Genomic DNA, 17,536 nt, shown 5'->3' on the forward strand with positions numbered 1-17,536 from the left:
GCAATGAGAGACAAAGGAAGAAAGTGTTACTGTTCTATTTGTCACATGGGTTTTCAAGTAGAATCTTTGCTTATAAGATGGTTCTTGCAAATGAGTCATGCATAGGACCACATCAAGAAATCATCACTACATCTCCTGGTAAGTCACTCAGGAGGTTAGGTCTGAAGGACAGAAGTTTATAAACATATCTACAAACACATATCTTGATCCTTTTTCAGTTGTTAAGATCTTGGGAAGGACTAGTGACTCCTATTATTACTAATCCCCCTCTCTTTATTTGGACAAGATAAACTGTTCTTTTAATGTGTTGTTTTTTGTAATTTATAAAATGCTGAATTATACCATAAACAATGGTGAGGGCCATATGATGATTAAGATACATGGACTGATGAGTTTGATGAAACAGGGACTAGGAGATGCTGGAGACAGTGTTTAAGATTCTGTACTAATATGGCACTACAGGCTTTTTCAAATGTATGAACATTATCATCATCATCATCGTTGTGCATATGTGTTTGTGATCATGTAGCAGATTAGTTGAGGTGGATGTGGGTAGATGTGGAAGTCAGAGAACAACTTGCAAGAATTGATTCTCCCTCTATAGGTTCCCAGGATCAAAGCAGGTTGTCACACTTGGCTTCAAACCCTTGTATCCATTGAGACATGTCTGCATATTCTTTCGGTTGAAAATATTACAGTCCTTGAGGACCTGCTGCCTCTTAGTCATCATGTAAAATAATGTAAGATGTGAGAAAATTGGCTCAACCTTCAAATTTGTTTGCCAGTGACGTGTTTGCAGGATGAGGACTTAGGAATGAGTTCTGACAGTTCAGTATGGTTTAAGTTTATCAACAACATTATTGATATATCATCATCCATTCTATCAGAAAGTATATAAACTCTATGATCATAACAAAATATACACATACACTTTATATACATGTATATATATGTACACACATATGCATATATACATATATATCAACAGATGTGAATAGAGAATCAACTTGTCAGAATTTTACTTATAGTCTCTACACACTATCCTCAAAGATTCCTTTTATGGACTTTGCTTTCTTATGTGGGTTTCTGGGCATTCATAAAGAAAACCTCCTTTTATTCTACTTGGTTATTTCCCCAAGCACAGAAGACACCCATTACTTTCATAAGTTCTTCCTAAAACAAATCTGTCACTGATGCAATGACATAACAAAGACTAGAAAAATATCCTACCATGTGCTTAATAAGCAGTAAATGAAATATTATTGGTTTTTCTATTCAAAACACTATGATGTAAGTTCGATAATAACAATTTAAAAAACAATGATAATTTTCAAACAGAGGATATCAGTAACATCAGAAACAACAGAAATTTTACAAATTCAGGGAAATTGAACAATGCTCTACCAAATGAAAATTGTGTCAAGGCAAAATAAAGACACTAAATACTTTCTAGAATTCAATGAAAATGAAGACACAGCATACCCAAACTTATGGGACACAATGAAAGAAGTGCTAAGAGGGGTGTCCATAGCCTACAAAAAGAAATTGAAGAGTTCTCATACTAGCATTTAAATCTCTAGGACAAAAAAATAAGCACATCCAAAAGGAGTAGACAGCAAGAAATAATCAAACTTGGGGCTGAAATCAATAAAATAGAAACTAAGAGAGTTTTACAAAGAGTCAATGAAATTATGAGTTGGTTCTTTAAGAAAATCAACAAAACAGACTAAACCCTTACCTAAATAGACTAAAAGATGGAGAGAGAATATCCAAATTAACAAAATCAAAAATGGAAAGAAAGACATAATAATAGACACAAAAAACCTAAGAATCCTAAGGACATAGTTTAAAAACCTGTATTCAGCCAAACTGGAGAATCTAAAAGAAATGGACAGTTTTGTTTATAGGTACCACTTACCAAAATTACATCAAGACCAGAGAAATAATTTAAATAAATTTAAAAACCTAGAAAAATAGCAGGAGTCATTAAAAGTCTAAAAAAAAAGCTCAGGGCCAGATTTTTCAGTGCACATCAAAACTACTTTGAGATTCTATCTTATACCTTCAGAATAACTAAGACCAAAACCACAAGTGACAGCTCATGCTGGTGAGGATGTGGAGCAAGGGGAGCACTCCTCCACTGTTGGTAAGAGTGCAAACCTGTACAACCATTATGGAAATCAATATGATGATTTCTCAGAGAATTGGGAAATTTTCTACCCCAATACCCAGCTATATAACTCATGGGAGTGTACCCAAAGGGCACTTCATCTTACCACAAGGACACTCATTCCACCATGTTCATTGCAGCTTTATTTATAATAGCCAAAAACTGGAAAAAAACCTAGATGTACCTAAATAGAAGACTGGACACACCAAATGTGGTACATTTCTGCGTTGGTACTCAGCTGTTAAAAATAATGACATTATAAAATGTACAGGCAAATTGATGCAACTAGAGAAATCATCCTGAGTGAAGTAACCTAGACCTAGAAAGACAGCTATGGTCTGTACTAATTTATATGCAGATATTATCTGTAAAGTAAATGATAACCAAACTACAATCCACAGGCTCAGAGAGGTTAGGTAATCGGGATGACTCAAGTGGGGGGATGAATGGATCTTCCTGGGAAGGGGAGACAGAATGGATTTTACGGGAACTGGAGATGTGTGGGGATGGGAGTGGGAGGGACCATGTGTATGGGGGAGAGGATACAGGAAGAGTGCAGGAAGAAATGCTTGGAATTGAGGGGCCTTTGAGGGTGGTGTGGAAATTTCCTGGAAAATATGAAGGTGATCCTAATGAGGATTCCTAGTAATGGGGTATATGGAGTCTCAGTTGGCCATCTCTTGTAGCCGGACAAGACTACAAGATGGAGGGACTGGGTGACATTTGATTCAGTTACTGGCCAAAGTGGTCCCACAGAAATCCCCAAATGACCCAGGCTGATACTAAAACAAAGGGTTGTTTTCTGAAAACTGACAGTGGGATCCCATTGCTGAGAATAACATTCACACAGTTCATTGAACATGGAAAAGTCAAGCTGTTGCCTACATGGAGCCTTCACCCCTATCTTCTAGTTTCTTTGGTACTCTGCAGGCTTCCTGAAGAGAAATGTGAACACCAACCCAGCCGCAAATATGCTAGGGCAATGGCGGCACAGAACCTGTGGGAACAGCCAGCCAATGTCTGATTTGACTTAAGACTTACTCCACAAGAAAGAACCCACACCCACCACTACTTGGCTAACCAGACAGTAGAGACCAGATAGCCCAGCGATTTGGGATAAACCCAATATGACTGATTTATAGAAAACAAAACAAGAAAATGACTCCTTATGATATTCTGCTATACTCGTAGATCAGTGCCTTATCCAGTTATCATCAGAGAGGCTTCTTCTCTCAGCAGATGGGAACAGATGTACAAACTCACAGCCAGACATTATAGCAAGGGAGTGTCTATATTGGAGGTCTCAATCAAATCCCTCCCCTCAGAGATCAGGGTGTCCTGCAGAAGAGTAGGCAGTAAGATTGTAAGACTTAGAGGGGATGGAGGGCACCAGGAGAACATGGTCCACTGACCACCTAAGCAAGGCACATATATGAGTTCAGAGACTAAAGGAGCAAGCACAGGGCCTACCTGGGTCGGCACTAGGTCCTCTGTGTACGTATTATAGCTATTAGCTTAGTCCTTTTACAGCACTCCTGACTGTGAGAACGAGTGGGTCTCTGACTCTTTCCCCTGCTCTTAGAACACGTTTCCTCCTTTTGGGTTACTGTATTCAACTTCAATGTGAAAGTCTTTGCTTCATCTTACTACATTTTACTTTGTTATGTTTGGTTGTTAACTCTTAGAAGCCTGGTCTTTCCTAATAAAAGACAGAAACGGAGCGGATCCCGAGGAGAGGAGCTGGGAGGAGTGGAGGGGGTGAACTATAATCAGGATATATTATTTGAGAAAAGAATCTGTTTTCAATAAAATGTACTCCTTTTATTAGTATAATCAAATACAAATGCCTGTGAGAAACGTTCATCAAGTCAGCACACCTAATTTGATTATACAATTGTTTATTGATTCATCACCTGAAGATATTCATTGCAGAAGATTCTTTTTTTTTTTCCTTCTTTAAAGGAAACAAGCTTGTTTCACATGTCAATCCCAGCTCCTTCTCCCTTCCCTCCTCCCCTGCCCTTCCTACTATCCCCCCCCCCCAGTTCCCCACCCAACCTCCACTCCGATCCCCAGGAAAGGTGAGATCCTCCATGGTGGATCTCCAGAGTCTGTCATTTCATCCAGGGTAGGGACTAGGCCCTCCCCCCAAGAGTCCCGGCTGAGAGAGCCTCCCATATTGTAGGATGGGCACTCAAAGTCTATTTGAACGCCAGGGATAAATACTACCCAAGGCCCCATAGATTACCTAGGCCTCCTCACTGGCACCCACATTCAGGGTGTTTGGGTCAGTCCCATGCTTTCCACCCAGCCATCAATCAGGGGTCCAAGAGCTCCCCCTTGTTTACTTGTTTCTGTGGGTTAAACCAGCCCAGTCTTAACTCCTTTGCTCATCAGTTCTCCCTTTCTGTCACTGGATTCCAGGAGTTCAGTTCAGTGTTTAGCTGTGGGTGTTTGCCTCTGCTTCCATCAGTCTCCGGATGAAGGTTCTGTTTCTCAGACTCTCTGGCAGTGGGATTGTATGCTGGCACTCCCATGATTCATGTCTAAAATCCATAAATGAGTGAGTACATACCATGTTTCTCTTTTTGTTACTGGGTTACTTCACTCAGGATGGTTTCTTCTAGTGCCATCCATTTACCTGCAAATTTCAAGATTCCATTGTTTTTTCCTGCTGAATAGTACTCCATTGTGTAAATGTATCACATTTTCTCTGTCCACTCTACAGTTCAGGGGCATCTAGGTTGCTTCCAGGTTCTGGCTATTACAAATAATGCTGCTATGAACATAGTGGAACAAGTGTCCTTGTTGTATGAATGTGCATCTTTTGGGTATATGCCTAAGAGTGGAATTGCTAGGTCTTGTGGTAGGCTGATTCCCATTTTCCTGAGGAATCTCCATACTGATTTCCAAAGTGACTGTACAAGCCAGCACTCCCACCAGCAGTGGGATACTCCACATCCTCTAGAGCATAAACTGTCATTGGAGGTTTTAATTTTAACCATTCTGACAGGAGTAAAATGGTATCTCAGAGTTGTTTTGATTTGCATTTCCCGGATGGCTAGGGATGTTGAGCACTTTCTTAAGCATCTCTCAGCCATTTTAGACTCCTCTATGGATAATTCTCTATTTAGTTTGGTACCCCACGTTTTGATTGGATCTTTTGGTGTTTTAGAGACTTGCTTCTTGAATAAATTTTGGAGATCAGCCCTCTGTTAGATGTGGCTTTTCCCAATCTGTGGGTTGCCTTTTTGTCTTGCTGACTGTGTCCTTTGACTTACAGAAGCTTCTCAGTTTCAGGAGGCCCCATTTATTAATTGTCGATCTTACTGTCTATGCTACTGGAGTTATGTTCAGAAGCGGTCTCCTGTACCAATTCTTTCCAGGGTACCTCTCACTTTCTCTTCTAGCAGGTTCAGTGTGGCTGGATTTATGTTGAGGTGTTTGATCCATTTGGATTTAAGCTTTGTGCATGGTGATAGACATGGATCTATCTGCAGTCTTCTACATGTCAGCCTCCAGTTATGCCAGCACCATTTGTTGAAGATGCTTTCTTTCTTCCATTGTATAATTTTAGCTTCTTTGTCAAAGATCAGGTGTTCATACATGTATGGGTTAATGTCAGGGTGTTCAATTCAATTCTGTTGGTCTATGTGTCTATTTTTGTGCCAATACCCAGCTATTTTCAGTACTACAGCTCTGTAATACAGCTTGAAGTCAGGGATGGTGATGCCTTCAGATGTTGCCTTGTTCATAAGGGTTATTTTAGCTATCCTGGGCCTTTTATTTTTCCTTTTAAAATTGAGACTTGTTCTTTCAAAGTCTGTGAAGAATTATGCTGGGATTTTAATGGGGATTGCGCTGAATCTGTATATTGCTTTTGGTAAGACTGCCATTTTTAATATGTTGATCCTACCTATCCAAGAGCATGGGAGATCTTTCCACCTTCTGGTGTCTTCTTTAATTTCTTTCTTTAAAGACTCAAAGTTCTTGTGATACAGGTCCCTCACTTGTTTGCTTAGTGTTACCCTACAGTATTTTATGTTGTTTGTGGCTATTGTATTTCTCTGATTTCTTTCTTAGCCCTTTTGCCATCTGTATATAATAGAGATACTGGTTTTCTTGAGTTGATCTTGTATCTGGCCCTTTGCTGAAGGTATTTATCAGCTGTAGGAGTTCTCTGGTAGAGTTTTTTTTGGGTCACTTATGTAAACTATCATATCATCTGCAAATAGTGAAAGTTTGACCTCTTCCTTTCCAATTTGTATCCCTTGATCTCCTTTTGTTTTCTTATTGCTCTAGCTAGAACTTCAAGGACAATATTGAAGAGGTATGGAGAGAGTGGACAGCCTTGCCTTGTTCCTGATTTTAGAGGAACCACGTTGAGTTTCCATTGCAGAAGATTCTAATCTTTGATTTTGCAATTAGACAGAACTGGTGTAAGACAGAATACACAGAGGTTTATTTACATGGTAATGCATGTTAAGGACTATCGTAGGATAGTCCTTTACAATTCTGCTAAGAACCATGTACAACTTATCATTAAAATCGAAGAAACCACTGACATAAATATATCAAAATTACCTCATCAAAGCAAGTGACTATCTCACATTTGCACCAATACAAGTTGGTTTTAAATATTAATGCAAATATGGTCTCAAATGTGCTTACATTTAGCGAACAATACATTGAATTAAGGTCTGAGATTATCCACCTGTGACTGTCATCCTTCTGAACACCCGGAGTGTGACTGTGCCTCATCAAAATTAAACAGCAAGTCAAGTGCACTGTGTGAAGCCATGCTGTGGTGCCAATGCTAAGCCATATTTGTATAAAGCTTTCTGCTTTAGCCAACTCATAACGAAGCCATTCTTTATCTCTGCCTTCTTTTTCCTGTTTCGCAAGGCCCTCCTCTGCACTGATGGATCCAGTCTTCCAGAAGACAGACTATTAAAGGTCAGTGCTGCATGATATCAAGACAAGGGAAGTACCCAGGCAGCAGAGTCAAGTGCCATCTTCCTGTTCTCTAACTATAGTGGCTATGAGTGAGTCTCTAATACATTTGAGGAAAGCTCTCCTGCCGGTATGGTTGGGGGTGTTGCTCTTTCCTTCTATATGGCCCTTGGCCTGGTGTGCTGAATTCAAAAGTCTTCCAGAAGTAGTGATACCCTTGAGGGTAACTGTCTCTAGTAGAGACAGGAGTCTTGCAGACTGGAAGTCCTATAGTATGCACTTCGGAGGCCAGAGGCATATTATCTCCATGAAGCCCAAGAACTTTTTGGTATCCAGACATCTCTCTGTGTTCACCTACAGTGACCAAGGAGACCTCTTTGAGGACCAACCTTTTGTCCAGAATGACTGTTACTACCTTGGTTTTGTGGAAGGAAACCCAGAATCCATGGTTGCTCTTACCACCTGTTTTGGGGGCTTTCAGGGAACATTACAGATAAATGACACAGCTTATGAAATTAAACCAAAGAGGCCCTCTTCCACATTTGAACATCTGATTTACAAGATAGACAGTGAAAAAGTTCAATTACCTTCCATGAGATGTGGAATAACAGATGAAGAAATCACAGGGCAAGTGAGATTTCAAGAGGATGATAACTCTACCATAAAACAAATGGTCTATGAGGCATGGTGGACTCACAGATTGAATATTGAACTAGCATTGGTTGTAGACCATGAACAGTTCCTTCATCGAGGAAGTAACACTTCCCTTGTGATGCAAGATGTATTCATGGCTATGAGTGGGCTAAATTTCTACTTATTTCCAGCAGATATTAATGTGGATTTACTTGGACTTGTAATATGGAATAAGGTAAACCCCATACCAGTAAAAGATGTATACACTCTCTTGCCAGCATTTTGTAAGTGGAAGAGAGAAAACCTTGATTTTTATCTACAACATGATATTGCACATCTCTTTGTGAATTATAATTTCAGTAACTATTTTGGCATAGCCTATGTTGGAACAATATGTAATAAGACATTTAGTTGTGGAGTTGAGAGTTTCTTGGGAGAAAATTTCTTTACTTTTGGACATATTGTGGCCCACGAGATAGGTCATAATTTGGGCATGCCCCACGATGGGATATTTTGTTCATGTGGAGGGGGGTCATGTGTGATGTCTGCTACAACAAATAGTTCCAGAAAATTCAGCAACTGTAGTTATGCTGTGTTGTGGGAAATAACAGCCAAAGCAAGTTGTATGCACAATAAGCTTAACACTTCGGATATCCTCCCAATGAAGTTCTGTGGGAACAGGGTGGTTGAAGAAGGCGAGGAGTGTGACTGTGGATCCCCTATGGAGTGTGAGTATAGTCTCTGTTGCCTGCCTGGCTGTACTTTCAAGTCTGAAGCTAACTGTGATGGTGGTCTATGTTGCAGTCACCTATGCCAAATCCTGCCACCTGGTACTATGTGTAGAGAGCAAGAGAATGAATGTGACCTTCCAGAGTGGTGCAATGGAACTTCACAAGAGTGCCCTGAAGATGTGTTTTTACAGGATGGAAGCTCTTGCAGTGATGGTGGGTACTGCTACGAAAAAAGATGTAACAGCCATGATGAGCAGTGCCAGAGAATTTTTGGCAAGGATGCCAGGAAAGCATCTGATAGTTGCTACCAGGAACTCAATACTTTTGGTGATCGTTTTGGAAACTGTGGAATCATGGACAACACATATGTGAAATGTAATAGCTCAGACATTCTCTGTGGAAGAGTTCAGTGTAAAGAAGTGAAAAGACTTCCCTATTTGAGGAGTCACTATACTGTGCATTGGACTCATTTCAATGATGTCCCCTGCTGGAGTACTGACTACCATTTTGGGATGACCATCCCTGACCTTGGTGACATAAAAGATGGCACAAAATGTGGTCCAGAGCATGTGTGCATTAACAGAAAGTGTGTTAATAAGTCAGTTTGGGCAAGTGATTGTTCAGAAGAGACCTGCAACAAGAATGGAGTCTGCAATAATAAACATCACTGCCATTGTGATGATGGCTGGAGTCCACCAACCTGCCTGGTAAATGGCACTGGAGGGAGTATTGACAGTGGTCCATCTCTTGGAAACAAAGATAAGGAGAGGGAGAAAGAGAAGGAGAAGGACAAGGACCAGGAGTGGGACAATGAGTGGGAGGAGCAATGGGAGAAGGAAAAGGAGAAGGAGAGGCAGTCACAGGAAGATAACCTTACACAATGGATATTCCCTGTTTCTTTTGCATCATTACTTTTACTTTTATTTTTTTGGCTTTATGAGGGCCCTACACCATCACCCAAGAAAGAAAGGACTACACCATCATCTGAGGAAGAAGAGTCCAAACCATCATCTGAGGAAGAAGAGACTAGCACTTCCGTTTCAACAGGTTCAACATCAACTATCACAGAATAGAACATTTGTGAAAATAATCTTTAATATGTAATGAAATTTCCCACATAGTAATTTTAGTGTCCTGGTGGGAGAAATTCTATTGTGTGTATTATAAACTACTGATAGAAGATTCCAGCAATCTATGATTGATCAGAATAATACTCTTTTGTCATTCAATAAAACTCAGAACTACCATATTGCTACTCTTCATAATCTGAAGAAATTTAGCTAACTTATTTCAATTTTTAGTTTACTATTTTCTGTTCTAATTAAAAAAACTTTTATGGGTTTATATCTTGTTGTGTCATTGGCCAAAGTGGTGCTGTAGAGCCCTCAAAATACCACAGACTACTACTGTCACATCTATTCATTACTCTCCACATCCTGATGCAAAGGTAGGCCCTATTGCTGAAGATACCACTCACTTCCTTTATGAAATAAGTCAATGAGTACTGATATTCATGGTTTTTTAATGGTCTTCTAGAATTGTGCTGAATCCATCCAGCCCTGGGTTTTTGTTTTTGTTTTTTTTTGGAATGGGGTGATGGTGGAAGATTTTTAGTTACTGCTTCGATTTCAATGAAGAGTTATGAGTCTACTAATTGTTTATTTAAGTTTTGTAGATCATATATATCAAGAAATTAATCTAGCTGTTAGTCTAGGGATGATGAGTTCCCCTTGTTCAGGTCAGTTGTTTCTGTGGCTTTCCCCAGCCTGGTCTTGACCCCTTTGCTCATCATTCCTCCCTCTCTGCAAATGGATTCTAGGAATACATCTCAGTGCTTAGCTGTGGGTGTCTGCTTCTGCTTCCATCAGCTACTAGATGAAGGCTCTAGGATGGCGTTTAAGGTAGTCATCAATCTCATTATAGGGGAAGGGCATTTAAGGTAGCCTCTCCATTATTGCTTAGATTCTTATTTGGGGTTATCCTTGTAGATCTCTGGACATTTACCTAGTGCTAGATTTCTCTTTAAACCTAGAGTGGCTCCCTCTATTAATGTATCTCTCTTCTTGCTCTCCTCTATTCTTTTTTTTTTTTTTTGGTTTGTTTTTTTTTTAAAAGGTAGTGAGAATTTTATTTTTTTTTCAGGTGTAATTGATGATTTACATTATTTTTTTATTTTAATTTTAAATAGCTTGTTTTACATGTCAATCCCAGTTCCCTCTCCCTCCCCTCCTCCCGCACTCCCCTTCCACCCTCCCTCCCACCCTATTGCCAAATCCTTCCACATAGGGGATGTCTAGAGTCTATCATTTAACTCTTGGTAGGGTCAAGGCACTCCCCTAAGAGTCCAGGCTGAGAGAGCATCTCTCTTTGTGCTATAGGCACATGAAGACAGATTGTATACTAGGGATAGACACTGATCCACAGCTCAGAGCCCCATAGGTTGTCCAGGCCTTCTCACTGACACTCACATTTGGGGGGTCCAGATCGCTCTCCTCTATTCTTCCCCGGACTCAATATTCCTGCTCCCTAATGTCATCCTCCCCCTTCCTCTTCTCCCTTTCTCTCTATACTAACTCCCACTACTCTCCCTCCCTACTCCCAATTTTCTCAGGAGATCTCATCCCTTACCCCTTCGCCTGGGGGACCATGTATTTCTCTCTTGGGGTCCTCCTTGTTTCCTAGTTTCTCTGGTGGTGTGGATAGTAGGCTGGTAATCCTTTGCTCTATGTTAAAATCCATATATGAGTGAGTACATGTCATGTTTGTCTTTTTGTGACTGGGTTATCTCACTCAGGATGTTTTTTTCTAGTTCCATCCATTTGCCTGTGAATTTCAAGATTCCACTGTTTTTTTTCCCACTGAATAGTACTCCATTGTGTAAATGTACCCCATTTTCTTTATCCATTCTTCAGTTGAGACACATCTAGGTTGCTTCCAGGTTCTGGCTATTACAAATAATGCTGCTTATGAACATAGTTGGACAGACGTCCTTGTTGTATGAATGTGCATCTTTTGGCTATATGCCTAAGAGTAGAATTGCTGGATCTTGAGGTAGACTGATTCCCATTTTCCTGAGGAATCTCCATACTGATTTCCAATGTGGCTGTATGAGTTTGCACTTCCATCAGCAGTAGAGGAGTGTTCCCTTTTCTTCACATCTTCTCCAGCATAAAATATCTTTGGTGTTTTTGTTTTTAGCCAATCTGATAGGAGTGAGATTGTATCTCAGAGTTGTTTTTATTTGCATTTCCCTGATGGCTAAGGATGTTAAAAATCAACCATTTTAGATTCTTCTAGCAGGGCATTGGTGGCACATGCCTTTAATTCCAGCACTTGGGAGGCAGAGGCAGGCCTGGTCTACAGAGTGACTGCTAGGATAGGCTCCAAAGCTGCACAGAGACACCCTGTCTGGAAAAAAATCTTCTATTGAGAATTCTCTATTTAGTTCTATACCCCAATTTTTAATTGGATCATTTGTTGTTTTGGTGACTATCTTCTTGAGTTCTTTGTATATTTTGGAAATCAGCCCTCTGTCAGATATGGAGTTGGTGAAGATCTTTTCCCATTCTGTGGGCTGCCGTTTTGTCTTATTTACTGTGTCCTTTGCCTTACAGAAGCTTCTCAGTTTCAGGAGGTCCCATTTATTAATTGTCGATCTCAGTGTCCGTGTTACTAGTGTTGTGCTCATCTCTAATTGTATTAATGTGGATCTTCTCTCTCTGTCTTTTGGTTAATTTGGCTAGAGATTTCTGAATCCTATTGACTTTCTCAAAGAATCAAGTCTTCATTTCATTGAATATTTGTATTTTGTTGTTGCTGTTGTTTGTTTCAATTTCATTGATGTTAGTCCTGAGTGTGATTATTTTTTTCACTTCTACTCTTTTTGGGTATTATTTCTTCTTGTTTTTCTAGAGCTTTCAAGTGTGTCACTAAGTTACTATGATGAATTTTCTCCAGTTTTTTTGTGTGTTATAAACTTGCTTCTTAGAACTGTTCTCATGTGGCACATTTGAGTGTATTTGCTTTCATTTAATTCTAAAACATCTTAAATTTTCTTACTGATATCTCTCATGACCCAATTTTCATGCAGCAGTTAGTTGTTCAGATTCTATGCGTTCTAAATTTTCTGTTGTTTCTATAGTTCTTAAAATCTAGCTTTACTCCATGATGGTTAGATAAAATGCAAAATGTTATTTCAATTTTTAAATAACTGTTAAGAGTTTCTCTTTGCCCATGCCAAAATACAGGTTTCTCCCTCTGCCTGGGGCTTGAAGAACAGGATGTAAAGCGCTCAGCTGCTGTTCTGCCCCCACCATGATAATGGTAGACTAACCCTCTAAAAGTGTAAGCAGGTGCGCAATCGAATGCTTCCTTTCATAAGTTGACTTGGTCATGGTGTTTCAGCACAGCAATAGAGCAGGAATTAAGACAGAATGGCTTTGCTGCTCAAGGAAGAATACATCTGTGTACCTCCTACGGACAAGTCCCACGTGACAACTACTCACATGCATGAGCTTCCACCAGAGACAGTACTCACTAACTCCTCCAAACTTGCTCACACCTTTTTCTTACAAGAAGAAAAATAAACAAGTTTATTCAGCATACAGAGGACACACAGTTGGCATGTCTATAATAATAGAACAGTCTGCCAGAAATCTAACCATAATTGAATTAATTGAATATTTTTACATACGTTTCCATGGAATTTTTTGAGATTGTAATATCATAATTCCTCCTTCTCTGTCTTCCTTCCTAGTGTTCCCTGATCTTCTTCAAATTTATGGCCTCTTCATTAATTGTAATCACATACATACATGTCTGTGTACATACATATATATTCCTAAATATAACATACTCAGTTTGTATATATAAAAAAGAGTTTCTTGGCCGGGCGGTGGTGGCACATGCCTTTAATCCCAGCACTCGGGAGGTAGAGGCAGGCGGATCTCTGTGAGTTCAAGGCCGGGCTGGACCGATAGCCTCCAAAACAATACAGAGAAACCCTGTCTCGTAAAAACCAAAAAAAAAAAAAAAAAAAAAGAGTAAAAGAGTTTCTCTTTGTCCTAATATGCAGCTAATTTTGGAGGAAGATCCATAGGCTGCTGAGAAAAAAAAGATATTCTTGAATGTTTTGGTTCTATAGATTCTGATAGGTTTCTTTTAAGACTACTAACTGTAGTAGTGTTTCCTTTATAACTTGAGTACCCTTGTATTTGGTGCATAATTGTTTAGAATTGCTATATTCCTCTTGATGGATTTTTCCTTTGATGGGTATGTACTGTCTTTCCCAATTTCTTCTGATTAGTTTTTGTTTGAAGTCTATTTTAACAGATACTAAAATGGCTGTGCCTGCTTACTTCCTGGGTCCATTTTCTTGGACTATCCCTTTCCAATCTTTTGCCCTAAAGTGATGTCTCTCCTTGTTGGTGAGGTGTGTTCCTTGGATGTACAGAAGATGGATCCTGTTTTCTCATCCAATCTGTGTTTGTCTTTTCATTTGCATACTGAGACCATTAACATTGGGAGATACTCATGAGCAATATTTGCTAATTTCATTATTTTATTGTAGTGGTATAGCTTTTTCAGCCCCTCCCCCTTTTATCCCTAACCATTCTGGAATTATTTATTCTTTGTATCCTGTTGGATGTAGTTAGCTTTCTCTTCAGAGTAAAGATTTCCTTTCAGTGCCTTCATCTATAGACCTGCATCAATAGACAGAAATTGCCTAATTGTTTTAACCATAAAATGTTTTTCTTTCTCCACCAATTGTGATTGGCTGTTTTCTGGGTATAGCAGTCTGGACTGGCATCTGTGGTTTCTTAGATGTGGTGGAACATTTGTCTAGGTCTTGGCTTTCAGAGTTTCCACTGAGTAGTCAGGTGTTATTCTAACTGATTTGTTTTTATATGCAACGTTTTCTTTTTCCCTTGCAGATTTTAATATCCTTTCTTTGTTCAGTTTATTAATGTTTTGATTGTTAAGTGTAATGTAGAAGGTTTTTTTTTGACCCTGTCTATTGGTATTCTGTATGTTTCTTGTGCCCAGATAGCACATTCTTCTTTGATTGGGGGAATTTTTCTTCTATAATTTTGTTAAAAATATTTTGTGTGCCTTTGGCTTAGGTTTCTTTCTTCTTCTTTTTTCTCTCTACCTCTCATTCATAGATTCATTCTTTTCATAGTGTCTCAGATTTCCTGGCTGTTTTGTGTCTGGGTTGTTTCTTAGATTTAACATTTTCTTTGATGAGCTGTCCATTTTTCTATCATGTCATCAACATCTGAAACTCTCTCTTCCATGTTTCTTAATCTAAACTTTTTACCACCTATTTTCTTTTTCTATTTTCATTTCAGTTTGGGTTTTTTATGGATTCTATTTGTTTGTTAGAGTTTTCTTTCATCTCTTGAATTATTTTCAAGTGTTTGATGTTTTTGTTTTCAAAATCTTCATTAAGGTTTTTATTTATACCCTCTTTAATGTCTTCAAACATATTCAGAATTTCTACTTTGAAATCCTTTTCTTGTGTTCCAGCTAAATTGCTTTTCTCATGGCCTAACACAATAAGGTTACTGAATTCATACAGTCTTGGTTGCTGAAGTGTGTGATTTTGCAGTGGACTTAGGCATCTGGAGTTCTGACATTTGAATTTTTTTTTAGTGTAGATAGCTGGCCTTGTCTTTATTGGGAAGGCCGTTCATCATTTGGTTGCTGTTGCCCATTCCAAGTGAGGTTGATGTGGGGTCCCAGGTAGGTGGACTAGAAAAAAATGGGCAGGGGTACACTGGGGGAAACATGGGTCCACATAAAAAGGCCGAGCCTCTAGGGGATGGGGATGGGTTAGGAAGAGAGGCTTCTACAGGCAGGGCCTGGGCAACACTAGTGGTAAGTCTAGATAGACTGAGGTAAAGATTTGTTTCATTTTGTGTGTGTTGTTTTGTTGTTAAGACAGGTTCTAACTATGTAGACTAGGCTACTTTTTTGTTTTTTATTTTATTTTAATTTTAAATAGCTTGTTTTACATGTCAATCCCAGTTCCCTCTCCCTCTCCTCCTCCCGCACTCCCCTACCATCCCCCCATCCTCCCACCCTATTGCCAATTCCTTCTGCATAGGGGATATCTAGAGTCTATCATTTCACTCAGGGTAGGGTCCAGGCACTTCCCTAAGAGACTAGGCTACTTTTGAACTAGTGTTCCTCCTGCCTGAGTACACCAAAACCTGTCCCACATGTCCCACAATGTGCATCTAAGGATACTTATTCTTTTTGTTCTTTTATCTTTTTATTGTTTTTATTTATATTTGAGCACTGGGCCTTGTACATATTTGCCAAGTACTCTATCACTAATGTATATGCCTTAGGCTGGTGGTTTATTCTTTTAAGATTTCAAAACCTAATTTGTGTGCATGTGTGTATACATATGAATATTGTACCCTTGGAAGCCAGAAGAGGGTGTTGGATTCCCTGGAACTGGAGTTACAGGCAGTTGTTAGTTGCCCAAGATGGGTACTGGGAATCAAACTCCTGTCCACTGGAGGAACAACAGGTTCTTTTAACCTGCTGAGTCATCCGTCTCTTCAGGTTCCCAGTGGTTTATTTTTATTGGAACTAGACCCTTTGTCTTTACTGAGTAAAGATCCAACTAATGGAATCCTCTGTTCCTGTATGTTTTCATTGGTATCTCTGAATTACAAAACACCTACCCTTCTTTGTTCTACTTTGTCACATGTCCAAATTGCATTTCTTTATTATTAGCCCTTCCTAGTAGAATGTTCCCATGGGGAAGCCAAAGAGGGACTAGAAACCTGGGAGAACTGCTTGGAGTTTCTATTAGTGTTACGCCAGTCCCAACGCTCATCTAGGCAGCACCATCAGGATTTAGGATCTGAACATGACTGTGTGTTCATTTATCTACTCCCCACATTAACAGTGTTCTCCGTAAAATTCTGGAGGTTTGACATCCAAGATGACTGTGTCTTCTGCTTCAATATTTGGGCCTTAGAATGGCGGGATAAACTGTGTTTGATTATCTCCAGTCTCTTCCTTTTGGTCTCTAGACCCAGTGGTGAGAAAAACACATTTTATTTACTAACTTCTACTTATCTCAGGAATGTTCTTCATTAGGGCATTGAACTCTGTAAGATACAGAACATACCTTAGTAAAAGTCATCATAGAATTTGGTGACTGCCCATTAGATCTTGGGGACATGATTTAGACGTAGGTAGAATTCCTTTAAAATCACTCCACTCAATTACGGTCGTTTTGCTTATAAAATAGGACTGTGGATGTACTTAAAGAAGTCTCCGTTGGATGGTATAAGTATTATTAAACCGTGTTTCCTCCGCAAATAAAATCCGCAAATCTTAATCAAACTTTAAAAATCATGTTGCAAAGGTGGAGGAGAGCTGTGATCAAATGGATGATCAAATGAACTCACATTTTATATATGTTAAGACATTTTTTAAACACTTCTGTCTTCCAGTCTTTTCTTTGGTGTACTCACTACATATGAGTTGAGAATAGGATTTGGCTCAGGCAGAGGAGAGGAGTCCTGCCCAGAGATAAAGAAAGTGCCATCCCTTTAAATACTTACACTGCACTAAATTAATAGTATTTGGGGCCCTCAACTACTTGCTGGTTTTCTCCAAGTTACATTTGTAGAATTTGGTGTATTTCAGGGATACTGTTGAGATAATATGTTTCTAAATGGATATTTTCATAAATCTTGTTATATCCTAAATATGTCACATACTAAAAAGTGCATTTGTATAAAGGATGTATAGGTTTACTACTGAAAAACTTACTTGATTTTTAATTTGAATTTGACCAGAAGCTTGAGAAATGCATAGGGAACCTTTGGATGGTAGAGCCTGTATAGTGCTTTGCATTTCTGTGGCAAAATACTTGAAAAAATAAACTTAAAAGGCTGGAATATATAGAGCATCTTTTCAGTATTCATTAGGCCCTGGGTTCCAGCCCCAGCACCACAGAAATAAATGTAAAGAAAGAATGATTCAGCAAGAAGGACTTATCTTCAGCCTCTGAAAGGCAAGG

General features: G+C 39.2%; 1 protein-coding gene across 2 annotated transcripts; it reads left to right on the forward strand.

Annotated features, from left to right (window-relative positions):
- Positions 1 to 57: 57 nt before the first annotated feature.
- On the forward strand, positions 58 to 9,820 carry LOC101824233 (disintegrin and metalloproteinase domain-containing protein 24-like). 2 transcript variants are annotated; one of them, XR_005871188.1, is made up of 3 exons: positions 58 to 138; positions 7,076 to 7,126; positions 9,429 to 9,495. XR_005871188.1 is itself a non-coding variant. In XM_040731901.1 (2 exons), exons 1-2 carry the CDS (start codon positions 7,212 to 7,214, stop codon positions 9,558 to 9,560), a joined length of 2,115 nt encoding a protein of 704 aa, XP_040587835.1. In that variant the 5' UTR covers positions 7,142 to 7,211; the 3' UTR covers positions 9,561 to 9,820. The 2 variants fall into 2 exon arrangements, 1 of the variants encoding a protein (XP_040587835.1); XM_040731901.1 differs by lacking the exons at positions 58 to 138; positions 7,076 to 7,126 and adding an exon at positions 7,142 to 9,194 and having other exon boundaries at positions 9,429 to 9,820.
- The last annotated feature ends 7,716 nt before the right edge of the window (positions 9,821 to 17,536 follow it).

Source organism: Mesocricetus auratus, unplaced genomic scaffold, assembly GCF_017639785.1.
Source record: "Mesocricetus auratus isolate SY011 unplaced genomic scaffold, BCM_Maur_2.0 Super-Scaffold_100026, whole genome shotgun sequence".
NCBI lineage: Eukaryota > Metazoa > Chordata > Mammalia > Rodentia > Cricetidae > Mesocricetus > Mesocricetus auratus.